The 15,281-nt window shown below is 38.1% G+C and overlaps 1 protein-coding gene across 1 annotated transcript; it reads right to left on the reverse strand.

The window, feature by feature from the left end:
- Nucleotides 1-756: 756 nt before the first annotated feature.
- Nucleotides 757-10,862, reverse strand: LOC149804653 (uncharacterized). Its single transcript, XM_089942903.1, has 2 exons — nucleotides 10,776-10,862; nucleotides 757-5,604 (listed from the first exon to the last, which is right to left on the reverse strand). The coding sequence occupies exon 2, from the start codon at nucleotides 5,598-5,600 to the stop codon at nucleotides 3,708-3,710; it is 1,893 nt and encodes a 630-aa protein (XP_089799029.1). The 5' UTR covers nucleotides 5,601-5,604; nucleotides 10,776-10,862; the 3' UTR covers nucleotides 757-3,707.
- Between the last annotated feature and the right edge of the window lie 4,419 nt (nucleotides 10,863-15,281).

The following is a 15,281-nucleotide window of genomic DNA, read 5'->3' on the forward strand; positions in this document are numbered from 1 at the left end:
GCTACTTCTCCCTCACTCCCCCAGGGTAATTCTTTTATCATTTGCTTACCCTCATCATTAAATCTGTCCAGTAAAAGATTTACCTGACGTTGTTGTTCTGGTTTGAGTACTATTGTTCCATCACCTGCTTCTTGATACCCAGCAGCTTTGTGTTTGGGTTTAAATCCTACCTTAAGTTTACCAACTGCAGGTTTTCTAGCTCTAGGTGAAGGTACGACATGTACAGCGGGTGCAGCAGCAGGTTGCAGTCTGGTTTGTTCTTCAATTTTTTTCAACACAGGAAGGATACCGTGTTTTCTCACCTCAAGATCTTTTACATCACCTAAAAGAACTTTTTCTGTGGTTTCAGTTACTGGTTTAAATAATTCCTGAGTTACTTCTGCAAATCCTTCCCTTGCATCTGCTCAGAGGGGTGACACCAAAATGACTTCTATAAAAATGTTGAACCTTTGTGCAGAAAAGCGGGTCCATGGGGGTGACACTATGAGTTACCGCACTGGCTGACACCAACCCTAGCGACGCCACTGCATTTAGCTACTTTTAAGAATATAATGAAAAGGATAGGGGAAACTTTTCAGCATTTTGGTAATTACACAGCAGCGTGACGACTTAATAATTTGAATACGAGACTAAATGTGGAAATGTATTGCAAAGAAGCAAGTAACACTCCAAGGTTAGATATAAGGAAAGGAAAGGGCGTAATAATATACAAGACTGAATATAACTCCTGAATGACAATGAATAGACATAAGGATGTTGTGAGCAAAGTAACTACATTTATTCATAATTTGGAGAGAATGGTTGTTCCGATAGATAACTACAAACAAAATCCTAATATATTAGACTATGTATCTTCGCTAGCCAAGGTTTCTATCTACATCTTGGCAGATCGAACATATCATTTAGTGCTAATCATAGCGACATCTATTGAATTTCATGAGTTGCCTTCCCTAGTATGAAATGCCAACTAACCAATAGCGTGTAACAGCAGTGCATTGTAAATAGGCCAGAAATGGTGGAGTCAAAGGATACTTTGTAAGTTTATCATTGACAGTATGACTACATACCAGAGAGAAGTCATTATAGATGTATTTAAGTTAAAAGTATTTATACAAACACTGACCGGCAGTGGAAAATTGCTTATTTAACAGTCCATTCAAATTGTGTGCTTCCATTGTCTCAATCATTTACAAGGAACAGTGTTCAAATTTGAACCACTTAATTTTGAATGAATGTGGCGCTGCATCCATTGAAATTCACATACCTAACAGGGGTATCATATCGGAACCTTGGCTAGCAAAGATGCAGATTATCGACAGTTGAAAGGGCTAGGCATGCACCATCAGGATTTTGTACACACATGAAGCCTGTTATAAGATCAATTTGAGCACAGGAGTCTGACGTTTTATCAATAAAGTACGGTGAAATCTCTGACAATATGAAATCACCTTATCGGTAATATAAATGTTCATTATTCATTATATTACCGATAAGGTGATTTCATGTTGTCAGAGATTTCGCCGTACTTTATTAATAAAACAGACTCCTGTGGTTTGATTCAATTGTTTACATAGAAGACTGTATGGCAAACTTTTATATATAAAAAATTGCAATTTAGGACAGAACTCAAATTAATATTATGCAGAATAAACATAAAATAGAGAAAAAAATTAAATACATGTAAACAGATGAAGCTAAAACACATTATAATTCAACTAATATTTCTGACATTTGTAATACTTGGAGTAAATCTGTCAAAGTTATCAAGCTAGTCGAGGAATTACAACGTTAAGGTGGTCCTGAAAGTTGAACATTATTCTAAATTACAGAAAGGTACAGTTTAATAGCTTTGAAACTGAGGTTAAGTTTCATGGACAAAATGAAATAAATAAATTTTAAATATAGAGAGTAACGAGCCAGTGTATCCTCTATAAAGCTCATTTACTAAGTATTCGCATGAAGAAAATAGGTCATGTTTTTATTCGTAAGTACTACAAATCCATAAATTATGCATTTTTCATTATAATAGGTTGTTAAAACCACTAATAATTATCCACAAAAAGAATAATCAATTTTATTCAATAGAGAGTATAAATTCACCAAATAAAAAATTTCAATTTTGAAAATTTGTTATGCACTTAGCCCCCTTACCCCACCCCAAGCCGCACGATTTTTCCCAAACCGCCCAAATCCACTACAAACATGATGTAAATTAAACGAAGCATATTCAAAATCACAAGAAAACATTGGAAACAGTGGTATTATGTAGATACAGACGACAAAAAATGCTGCGTTTATTTATTTTACATTTAAAAAACCGCTCCGGTGGCCTAGTGGTTAGAGCGTCCGCCTCGGATGCGGTAGGTCGTGGGTTCGATCCATGGCCGAGTCATACCAAAGACTTACAAAAATGGTACTAACAGCTGCCTCGCTTGGCGCTCAGCATTAAGAGGTTAGTGTTAGGACTGGTGGGCCTGATGCCCCAGTGCTAGACATCACTATAAACTGCCACATTGCAGACATCGTAGCGATATGACTGAAAAATTGTTCCAGTTACTTTAAAAATCCAAATTACATCACATCAGAACATTGAAACAAGGGAGACAAATGTTACCATATTCATCGCCAAAACGAAAGTCAATACGTTCCAAGTAAATACGGTCACATTGTGAAGTAAATAATGGACCACCCACGATGGGTTACGAGTCTATGCTCTAAAATAAGTAACATAAAAAAGTGAAGACAACAAGCTTTATAAAATTAAACAAATAATTTATTTCCCTAAAATACTAAGTGAAAAATAAGAAAAGGAACGTACGGTATTGCAAATTAAGTTCAAAAATAATCCAAGAATTAAAAAATACAAGACCTATCAATGAAAAGTTCTAAGTGAATCAAAGTTGGAATCCAAGATGGAAGGCGAAGACGTCTGTAATAGCGTTGTACTGATGTATCAACATTCTCTTGTTGAATCACAGAAAATATTATTCCAGTTTTTGAATTCTGTTTAATTTTCAAGGAATGCCTTGTCCAAAAATTAACAGAGCACTTATGTATTTCCAGGGAAAATAATCATTTTTAAATTCAATAATTTGAAGAAAATATATATTTTAATTTAAAAAGACCCGGCCCAAACTGGACATCACATAAAACAACTTGACGTCTCAAGTGTTAAGGCACAACTGATAAATTTCTTATCATAACATCAGCTATAAAACTAACTACAACTCAAAAGAGATTAATAAAGTCAATATTAAATACATGGAAACATATTTGTAATTCGTACATATGTTATTGTTGTCATCCTCGTTAATATGTATAGCACACTGATGGTCTATTATTTACTTCACAACGAGGCCGTTTATACTTGAACGTACTGACTGGTCCGTTTTTGACTTGATAACCAGCTGGGTGGATGAATCCAGTAACAGTTGTCTCTCTTTTGTCATTTCCATCCGATGTAAATACTAAATGCTGCATAATTTGTCGCCTGTTTCACCAAGATAGTACTCTTTCCGATGTTTTCTTGTTGTTTAGGGTAAGTTTCATTAGATTTTCTTAATGTTTGTGTTGGATTTGGGTGGTTTGGGGCAGGTTTTGGGTGAATCGTGCGGCCCCTTCCCCCGTTGACACTCAAACGCATGTAGCTCAAACACTTGAGTCAAGGTATCCCTCAAATACTGGTGAGTGAAACTGTTCTCCGAAAACTATTCCAGATGATATATTATCAATGAATTATGTCTCTTCGACGTGAGATAAAAAGCAACCTTATCCCTGGGGAAGTATTTAAATAGTCCTCCGATTACGTCATCTTCCCCAAGGAATAGGTTCAGTACCTCACTGTACGCTCCTTTTCTGGACAGGTGATGAACCACTGTAGGTTTGGCGTCAAGAAAAAACAAATCTCCTGTTCTCTGAACGACTGCCCCCACTGGACTTTGCAAATGTTTGTAATTGTAAGTGAAGATCTTCTTGCCATTAATGTCCAGGGCAACCAGACTGTTCTCTGATTGACAACATATGTACAATATACCACCTTCCATTGAGGAAGTGACTCTGACTGGATAAGAGAGTTGTCTGCGCATTATACCGGCTGTCTTTATTTCCCGAATCTCATTACCTCTTTTATCTAGCAAGAGAATAGAATGTCCACTTTTATTCGTTGTCACGGCTAGCATATTCCCAACTTTTGCTATACCCCAGCATTCAAGTCGAGTGGTAATAGACACCTGAATAGTAACCAGCCCCACTTCGTCAACCTCGAAGAACAGAAGAGTATGATTTTCAGGAAGGGTGACCACTATACGGGTCTCTAAAACACCATCCATATCCCATGGTTCGCATGGTAGCTCTTTCGTGGAGCTAAGCCTTGAATCCTTGAACACCTTCAGTTTCTTGTTTCCTCTATCGGCTAGAATAACTCTGTTTTCTGATACACAGACCGCAGCTGAGATAAGGCTTGGCGAATTATCACTGGATGAATTTGGATCTATTTCTCCAACTTTCACAGCAGAATAATTATGTTTAAAAAGAGGTTTATCGTCATGGTTCCCAAACAGCTTCTTAGATACCGAGCCTTTGCCATCCTTGCGTGCCTTCTGAAGAAGAAGACTCGGAAGCATTGGGCATTTTGTCAGCTCAGGTGTGAAGGAATGAGACACAAGTGTCCCCAACTGCTTAATGTTCGCCTCAAAATCCCACAGTACCTGATCTTTAAGGAAAGAAATTCTCTGATCGATAATAGAACTATGTTCACTAATCGCCGTCTGAGCGTATTCCTGAAGGTTTTGCTCTATGATTTGTAAAGCCACCAATCTCTCGAACTGAGATACATTTTCAAGAATCTGCATATGCTTAAGGTCAATCTCGATAGCATCCACAACAGTCTCGTTCTCTTCTTTGTGCTTTTCGATCTCTCTTAGTTTTTCTTTGATTTCTCCATCTATCTTCTCAATGATGTCCTTTTCCAGTGCTTTTAGCAAAGAACGAAGTTCAGAAGTCAGTGATTTAACTTCGTCTATAAGTTCACATTTTCGATCATTAAGATCTTCTACGCTTTTCATCAAATATGAACCAAGATACTTGAGGTGACTTTTGAAAAGGAGAAGATTTTCTTGTACTATCTTTTCTTTTTTATTTATATTTAGAGCTCTAAGATAGTCGCCGATTTTCTGAACACCACGACACTTTTTATGACGATGTTGTTTGCATTTCCCGCAGCAGAATACGTCGTGTTCCTTGCAGAATGAGTCGAAAACCTGCCTGTGTTTTGAGCATATTCCAGTCTTCTGATCTTGTCCTGTCTCATCAATTATTTCATCCCCCAAGGCGCTAGCATTTTCAGGAGCTCCATACGTATTATTGTTTTGTTGCTGACCGGTTGGATGAATAACTTGACTCGTGAGTTTCTTTTCACATTTAGGACAGGAAAATAATTGGTCTTTCAGAGATTCTTCAGAAATTTTTCCATTCTCCAACAGGAATTCTAGACAGTCTTCACAAAGAGTGTGGCCACAAGGTAGTGACCTTGGATTTTTTATGGTTTTAAGACAAACTGGGCATTCGTCAAACCTAGCAACAGAAGACTCTGTGGACGCCATGGATCTTGAAAACAAAAAAATTAAATACTCATAAAATAACATATAACTACATTAGTACACACTTTGATATAAATATTTCACCTCAGTGTAAAGGATACTTGCTCATAATGAAATACTGGCCTGAAAAACAACCTTTGATATTCATACTGAGAAAATGTCACGCTTATTTCAGTCTATCACACAGTGTCAGATTAAACCCTGTGGAGGCCCTTAGGCAGTCAAAATGCCCCCCTCCTCCGCAAATTATCTCCTAATACGTTTTATCAATATTATTTTGATCCGTTGTCACGGGGCCCCAACAAGGCATGGGGCCTATAGGCCGGTTTCCACTCTGCCTATTTGGTGATCCGGCACTGCTAACACAAGGTGTCAGAACACAGTACTTCACCAGTAAACACATTTCTTTTAAGTTACAGTTAGATTTCTTTGCTATCGAAGTCATCAGAATTGACAATACTTAATAAATTTCAATGTCTTTATCATTAAAGATGGATTTTTGTAACAGCACTCAAGTTATAGTATAGATTTTCTGTGGCAAAATTCAGTGTCAAATATTCTGTCAGATGTACATTAAAGATTATCCTAGGTATACGAGTTTGCTTATTTGTCAAAAATGTGCTCTTGAGAGAGTTTTTGTAATATTCTGTGATGGTTTCTTGGATCGAATGCCCAAAACGTTTGGAATAACAGAAATGGCCCAATGCTATTTTCCTCAATTTTTCAATACCGAAGCCAATCAACACACCGTTCTACTCCATTTGCCTGAAGCTCACTACTTCGACCCCGACATCATGCGTACCGAACAACGAGAAGCTTTCTACGCTTGGTACCAGACTCACGCCTCGGACCCTTTCGACTTTCAGGAAGAAATGTTAAACTATTGTCGTTCCGACGTAGACATTTTAAGGCAATACTGTGAAAAATTTCGAGAATTGTTGATGAAACACAGAGATCAATCCGTTGAAAGAGACTTGAACCATTGCCAAAGCGTGATCCTTCGTGTACCGGCAAAGAAACATGCCCGAAAACACCCCAGATCCTGAGTTCATATTTGCCGGAGTAACCAAAGCCAAATATGTCTCTAAAATAGACTTGTGAAAGGGATATTGGCAAATTCCTGTTCGTAGGGAAGGCCGTCCAAAACATGCATTTGCAACACCAGATGGGATATACTAATGGGTAGTCATGCTTTTCGGGGTCCAGAATGCACCCAGTATTTTCACTCATGAAGGTACATTAACACCAGACAGTACTAAAGTCGACCAACTTCAGAACGCCGCACGTCAAACTACGAAGACAGAAGTGCAATCTTTTTTAGGACTTGCAGGTTATAATCGTAAGTATGTCACAAAGATCAGCGCTATTGTTATTCAGTTGACTGACTTGACAAGTAAGAAGGCTCTGACGAAGGTTATTTAGACAGACGCTTGTGAGAGAACATTTCAGTCGTTGAAGGATAGGTTGACGTCAGACGCCATAGTGAGACTACCGGACGTGACAAAGGACTTTGTCTTATGTACCGACGCTTCTGACGGGGGTCTTGGTGCAGTTGTACTTCAGGAACATAGTGGGAACTTATTTCCGGCTGCTTATGGTAGCAGGAAGATGTCGCCAGTAGAGCGTAATTATTCTGTTACCGAAAGGGAATGCCTAGCGATTATCTTTGGGATCTCTAAATTTCAGCGCTATCTGTATGGGCGAAAGTTTAATCTGGAAACTGACCACCAACCACTTGCTTATTTGGCCCAAGCTAAATTGACAAATGGACGTTTAATGAGATGGTCATTATTTCTCCAGCAATACCAAGTTCAATTGCGTTACATTAAGGGAAGCGCCAATGTAGGAGTAGATTGCCTGAGTAGACTAACTGATTTTTAGGTGAAGGGGTAACTTCAGGACATGTAAACAATAACTGGAAATACAGCTTCAAAATTCGGAGAGCAAAATCCCTGATTTTACTCTTAAAGAGGGGCTTATGTGAAGTGTCGAATTTTCAATTGCAGTGAACTTCAAAGTTGAATGCATTGAGCATTAAAATTCTATCGCATTAGGCCAGAAAAGTCTTTGTGAAGAGTCACTTCGACCTTTCTTCGTTCATTTCCTCCCATGTCAGTGTAAACTTCAAAGGGGCAGCATTCCAACTCAGTGAAATTGACCGGGGTATCTTAACACGGCCCTTAGAAAGTAAACATCTGAGCTATACCAACCCTAACCGCTTTGTAGGAACGTATGTCAACTTATCATTTTTTTTTTAAAGAGAAATTGTTACGCGCCGTCGTTCACAGATTCTGAGCTGTCTAAATCTGATGAAAGGACTTATTTCTTTGGGAAAAATTAGGGACCGCTGCCTACGACTGGACAGAATAAATTAAGAAGTACATTTTAGAAGCAATCAGAATTTAAAGTAACGACCTTAGTCGAAATTATTTAGTCTGAAATTTCCTGAAAGAGGAAAAGTGGTCTGACTCCGTAGAAGCCTAAAGAGAATAGTGCTTTCCTCGTTAAACAAGAAAGGGACCAGGTGGCCGTCTTGTAAAAATACAGGTTTTAGTGTTAGGACGCACAAGTTCTGAAAGAGAACAACAATAAGATACTCAATTTTAATTTCATTTAATATTCTATTATTTGATTGTTTGCTTGATGCAAATGTGTTTGTTATGACAAGGTTCCATATTATGTTTCGTTTATTCAATTTCATGGAAATGTGTTGATGCTAGAGTTGTTATGCAATTTATTTTACTCAATTTCATCGAAATGTGTTGATGCTAGAGTTGTTATGCAATTTATTTTTATTCAATTACATGGAAAGTGTTGATGCTAGAATTGTTAAGCAATTTACCTTTTAATTTTACAGTTATTAGTTCATTGGTAGAATTGATTGCACGCGATCCAAATGTTTATATGTGTAGGATTCATAGGGTTATATGAAATAAGTTCCTTTGTTTGTTAGGACGATACAGATTATCGTGAGTTAACGATACTTACCTAATTATATCTGATTTTGTAATGTTTGAATAATCCTGTAGGTTAAGGATTGCTGTGAGTTACAATTTGTGAATTGCATGCAATAGTAATCGAACATGTAGTAGCATATGTAAAAGAAATCGATAATATTCGATAGACGCTCGCGTGATAATTTAAGACCTGCCGCTGAAAACAAGGTGAATGTCCTACCGTACTAAGTCAGAATTTACGAAGTGTGTCGATAGCCAACATGCACTGAGCAACGTGAGGGAATTTTAAACACGTCTAGAGAGTCCGGTATACAGAAATGTAGGGGTAATTTTGTCCATTAAGGAACAGCTTTCTGGGAGAGCGGGACGGGGCAGAATGAAGACAGAAGTCCGAGGAAAAATAAAGACGAGGTCAGAATAAAGGACCAGAAAATACATGAACTAGGAGGACGTTGATATACAGTCAATGGAGGAAAGTGATGCCAATCAATCGTGAACATTGCGCTCTTTTCACCTCTCGTTATGATGATGAAATAAATCCAAATTGGACACTCCTGTGAAATTCTATTGACATGATCTAACTTGAATTGGAATTGCCGTTATTAATTTGTTCTGTTAAATTTGTTATTTTCTTGCCAAAGGGGGCTCGTATTGCTTTATTTCTTCCTAGTATTCTCGCTCAGTTCTCTGTTGAAATTCTATTCTTCTTTCACTCAGGCTGGGCTATAATATCGAGGGAGGTCATCCACTATATAATGCCAGCCAAATCCAATTAACCACCCCTCTTACTAAGAGGGCAACGTTGCACGCTGCTTAGGATATTCCAGAGTTGATACATGGTCATTGGAGGAAGGTGATGCAACTAGTCGTGGACATTGCGCTCTTTTCACCACTCGTTATTATAAAAAATAAATCCAAATTAGACACTGCTATTAAATTCTGTTGACATAACTTAGGCTGAATTGGAAATGCCGCTATTAATTTGTTTTGATTAAATTAGTTATTTTTCTTGTCTAATGGGGCTCGTATTGCAATATTTCTTCCCAATAGTCTTGCTCAGTTCTCTGTTGATATTCTATCTTTCCACTCCCACTGGGCTGTAACATCGAGGGAGGTCATCCTCTATATAACGCAGCTAAATCCAATTAACCACCCCTCTTACCAAGAGGGTGACGTTACAATAATAATAATAGGAATAATATTGGCGTAGGGCTGAAACTGATCACTGGCCTTAATTGTTTACGACCGCAAGGGGATGTTTTTTTTTTCTTCTCATTTAGGCCGAACTCCCCATGAATTTTCATCTATGGTATCCATTATCTTTCCTTAGGTGTGCGTTCTATATCGGTCCACCCAGGTTTGATTAAATCGGAAGCATCTTGAGGACTCGACTGAATGTCCAGTCAATTTGTTGTGATTGGCGATTTTCGCATTGATTTTGTTGTGAATATGGCTTTTGTGATTATTCATCCGTTTTCTGAAATCAACTTTTTGTGATTTTTCATTCGCTTTCTGAAATCAACGGTTTCGCGAACATACAGAGAGTCACAGATCTTCCATGCCAGAACATAGTGTATTCTTGGCTCGACATTCTAACTATGGACCATGTATCTACCTCTTGTTATCGAACTTCGGAAAGATTCGGTCTTGGCATATGTTTGCAATATATAATAGTTTCACTGTTTTTTAAAACGGATTCTTCTATCTAGGCAAAATACTGGAACTTACTAAGTTTGTGAGAGAATCTCCGCACTGGCGGACATGGGTACTCTTAACGAGTGTTGAGGATTATCTCCCAAACCTTGCGACTATGATGCAGAGCCGGCCACGGGTGATAAGAGAGTAAAGAGGTTTTTGTCGATCGACAAAAGCGCCATGATGCCTGATATACGACTTTCAAAATCTTTAACACAACAATACACAAAAGTTGTTGTTGCGGTCAAAACAAAAAAAAATTGGTCATAATTATGTAACGCGAAAGACTAACGCGGGCACGACAAAATGTGTGTTCTTCATCTCATGATGCGTTTTGAACAGCGTTCATAGTCGAACGCTATAACCTTCATATACATTCTACATTGAATATTTTTTTCTCTTAACCTTGCATGTAAGTAAGTAATAACAAAACCAATACTATTCACAAACATATACGGTCGTCAAATTGTATATTGAAATAAAAATAAAATATTTGGTGTAATTACTACTTTGTAAACAAACTTACCTTAAATTATTATTAAATCTGTGTTGCGTTATTTTCTGTCTTGAAAGCAACTAGGAAGTCAGTTGTGCACTATCTGTCTACTGCATTGTGTTTTTCAACAATGACAATAGAAATAAGTAATGTAACGGTTCGTCAGGTGTCTCCTCGTTTCGTGGATTGAGTTTTATGGTATTACTTATTCATGTACCACTAGAGTGCCAAGGTCTACGTCACTTAAAACAACAACGAAAAACAAAACGGATTAATATTCAATTCCGGCTTTAAAGTTCGAATTTTAATGATTCCACTTCTTTGAAAGGACATAAACCATGATTAAACACACAGCATTCTCTCTCTCTCTCTCTCTCTCTCTCTCTCTCTCTCTCTCTCTGTGCAAATGTGCTGTAATTGGAGTACCTTCAGAGCTTGTTAGCAATTATACTTTAGTGTTAAAATAGTTCCAATGAGTCAATAATAGCAAGAGTGATCACAACAATCAGGCCCTGCCCAAGGGTAAGGAGAACGAGGCAACCGCCTTGGGCCCTGCAATAACTCACACTGCAATTTGTTTGCTTGTGGCCCCGCGCTCATCGCTTGCTGCCTTTGGCCCCGCACATCCGGGCCGGGCCTGGCAGCAATACTGATGTATAGAGTGGGGTGGGATGTAATCAATATGAGATATTACAGCTTGATACATTACACACTGAGGATGTTATAAAATGCGAGATAGTACAACTTAGAACATTAAACATTAAGAGTGTCATCAAATATGAGACAGTATTGCTTAGAACATTAGACACTGAGGATTTCTGTTTTGAAGATCTTTGTTTTTATCTTTCTACAATTTCTTAAATATAATTCACATTCTACTGAAAATATGTAGGACCAAATCTACCATCTCATCTATCAGAGTTCCTGCTATCCCTAAACCCTAGTCCGCTATAGCACCGTGCAGATCGAGAGGTTAGCGATAATGATGTAGAGACAAAAGCGTAACCCTGACTGTCATTGTACTTGGCTACGGCAGATCAAGATCTACACTGCGATGTTTGATGGCGTCTATCCCAGCATATAGCGTATGTGATTTTAACAAATTTATACATATATGACTTGAATTAAAATGGAGTTTGCCGCTGTACTACGTCAAACTCTCTAGAAGAAGAATTGAAGCACGGAAATCTTTTTTTTGTTTCAGACCTTTCTCCGATTTATTGTTACTATCTCCACCCCCAACCGCACCCCGTCCCCCGCCAAAATAATACGTTTCTTGCACTTGGTTACATATAAAGGAAAGTAAACAACCAAATTAAGTTAATTTCTACCCAGGAATATAGGAAGCGTTAGAATAATAGGTGGATATTCAGTATCGAAATCATCACAGTATTTTTAAAGCTAGGAGACAACATTCCTTCTGCTAAACACTAGCCAAGAGAAATATACTCGTTGAATCTGAACATGAAATTTGAGTGTAATAGATTTTATTTCCTCCCATATCTGCATAAGTCTGTCTGCTTGCTCTTTTGTATGATGGAAAGAAGAACGTTGCTCACTTTATCATCACGTGATTTATATATTTAAAAAAATTAAAATAACGGCAGCAAAAAAGTGATTGGTGACTGGTTGTTTGTTATTGTGGCACTTAGAAGGGTTCAGTTCAAAGTACTGAACGATATGATAATTTATATCTACCAACTATATTCTATTTGTTCAGTGCTTGTATTCATTAATTTGCAACACGTTTGGTTAGCATGCCTTTGGTCAATCCTCCTACCTACATTAATCACACCACAGAATGCCCTTCAATATAATATTCGCCTAAAAATATTCTTTAGTACAGTATATATTACATGCCAGACATAAGTATACGGTTCGATCAATTCTTGCGGCAAAGGAACAAAGCTCAGTAGAGTAAGCACTATAATTTCCCTACAATGTTTTGTGTAAGTTAACAATGAATTTAAGTTCTAGCTCACATGTGAATTTAAAATTTTAAAATCTTTTCCCAGATCTTTCAGTCACTATCTACGTTAGGTTATCCACCATCGCGCTCATCCTTACTACTCCATATAACCTCTTTCTGCGTGGGTTCAAGTCTCAGATTCAGCCAATGTGGGTATGTGAGAAAGCTGGCCAATAGGTTCTCGTGGGTCGGTGGTTCCTTTCAGTGTTTTCCCGGGTTCTTCCTCCACCATTGATACTGGCCGCCGTGTATAGCCTATTGTGTGATGAAAAATGGCGTTAAACCCCACAACAACAACAACAACAACTACTACTACTACTACTACTACTACTACTACTCCCCATACACACTATCGTTATGGTAGCTCACCCTCACAACTTCACCCACTAGCGTGATGGAAGTTCTACTCATCCTTCTTACTCCACTGACACCCACTGTCGTGATGGGAGTTCTGTCTCACGTGTTAAATGTATCAATTGATACATTTAAATTCCATCTCCCTCATACTGAAAATGCAAGATGTGCTCAAAACATAAGAAAAAGAAACAAAATGAGAGAAATATACATGCTCAAGCCAACCAACAAAAACAGCAAAATGACTCAGACACAGAGAGAAAATACACCTCAGTACTCAACCTGTTACGCTTTATTCGAAATAAATAAAATCCTCTATTCACTACATTGAGATCATTTATGTAATGTTCTCTATAATTTATGGCGTTTTTTTTTTGGGACCCTTCACGGACTTTATTCCTTTGTATGGCATTGTAAGCTTTTTCTGTATTTACAGTTAACAGTGGACAGAATCAGATGTGGAACATTAAAATAAGATTTAATCTGGCCAAAGATTATCATTCAAACTGCATTGTACGATGGGTTGTCAATGAAGACAATAAATGCAGAATCTGAGATTAAGGGACAAAGGTCAGGTGGGCAACGTTTACTACCAAACAGCTGTCGCGCGCTGAAGAACGAACCAGGAAGTGGTCTTCAAATTATAATAATGCTTTTCGCGTTGCCGCACACGTCGCCGAAGGAGCTAAAATTTGATTGCACATTTACTTAAGATTAAATTGCCGATCAAGAAAAAGGAATGACAATTTTTGCACTGCAGCATCCATCCCCTCAGCACGACTGTTGAGATACTGTCGCCAGTTTGCCATGGTTCACTTCAAATCATGCCAATACCGATACGGTACGACGGCTCACTTGGACCAGTCCTGGACAACCTTTCTCCGATCGTACGTCCTGTTACTGGAATTGGTGATATATTCCTCAATAGTCAGTATCGCACCTCATGACCTGGTGTCAGCCAGACTTGTACTACGTCAGACTTTCGACAACGGTTAAGTAAACACATGGAAACTACTGTGTTTAAAAACTGACGTGCTTTCAGTCTAGTTTCTCGTCCGAGTCTGCCTATTTTACCTTCAGCTGCATTACTTGGTAATAATACATTATTAATACATCAAATATGTTGCAAATCCAGCTTCTCAATCTGGCAAAGAAGTTCTCTATGTCTTTTGGCTTTAGAAACAGATGTACTAAAACGTCGCTTCCTTGCAGAGATGATGCGTAGCTGAAATTTATTTATCTTTGATTAAAAAAGTATTGGTGCCAAATTCGTCAATTAATATTTCAACTCGTGACGGTAAGCACGCTTTCAGTTTCTCACACAGCGCCAGCGCTGTCGTCACTCTCATCGAAAATCAGGAACAGTGGTTGATGTGCCGACAATGTATGCATACTATGGTACTGGCTACGGTGACCTTTATCGAGATAACTAGTACCAGATCTCGGCACCGGACATCAACTCGCTATGGAAGAAACAGCTCTGACACGTCTTCGATTTCTGGGACCAGATACGGTGGTCTGTTTCCAGATACACTCAGTCTGGCTTTAAGACACAGATAGCGCTCGACATTCGTATGTACCTATTCTATCCCATGACCTGACTCAGATGTATTGAATAATCGACAGTAGTTAAGTGGGACGATATAGGGTCTATGGGAATTAGCATTACAGACCACCACCCCCGGGACACTATAGGGTCTATGTAAATTTAACATGGAGAAAAACCCTGGAACACTATAGGGTCTAGGGGAATTAGCATTACAGACCTTTCCTGGGACTGTATAGGGTCTATGTAAATTTAACATTAACACCCCCTGGGACTGTATAGGGTCTATGTAAATTTAACATTAACACCCCCTGGGACTGTATAGGGTCTATGTAAAATTGAAACAGGGAGGGGTCTCTATTTTTTTTTTATTAAAAAAAATAGAAAAAAAATTAAAAAAAATAAAAAATAAAAATAGGGTAGGCAATGGAAAGTCAATCTCTTTTCGAGACCTATGAGTGGCCATGAAAAGGGCCTTTGGGTTTCTTCTTTTAATTTCTTCTATTTCTCCACCAGCTTCTTATTTTCTGTCCTACACTCTTTCTCTTCTTTTCTTTCTTTTCTTCCTTCTTTTTCTCTTCTTTCTTCTTCTCCTGCTCTTCTTTCTTCCTCTTCTCATTTTCTTCTTCTTTTTCAATTTTTTCATTCCATGCTCTTATCCTTATCC

This window comes from Sinohyriopsis cumingii, chromosome 2, assembly GCF_028554795.1.
Source record: "Sinohyriopsis cumingii isolate HCF-2022 chromosome 2, ASM2855479v2, whole genome shotgun sequence".
Taxonomy (NCBI): domain Eukaryota; kingdom Metazoa; phylum Mollusca; class Bivalvia; order Unionida; family Unionidae; genus Sinohyriopsis; species Sinohyriopsis cumingii.

What these genes read in the sequence shown, in the direction of transcription:
- LOC149804653 (XM_089942903.1), bottom strand. Translation starts at nt 5,600, where the DNA reads ATGGCGTCCACAGAGTCTTCTGTTGCTAGGTTTGACGAATGCCCAGTT.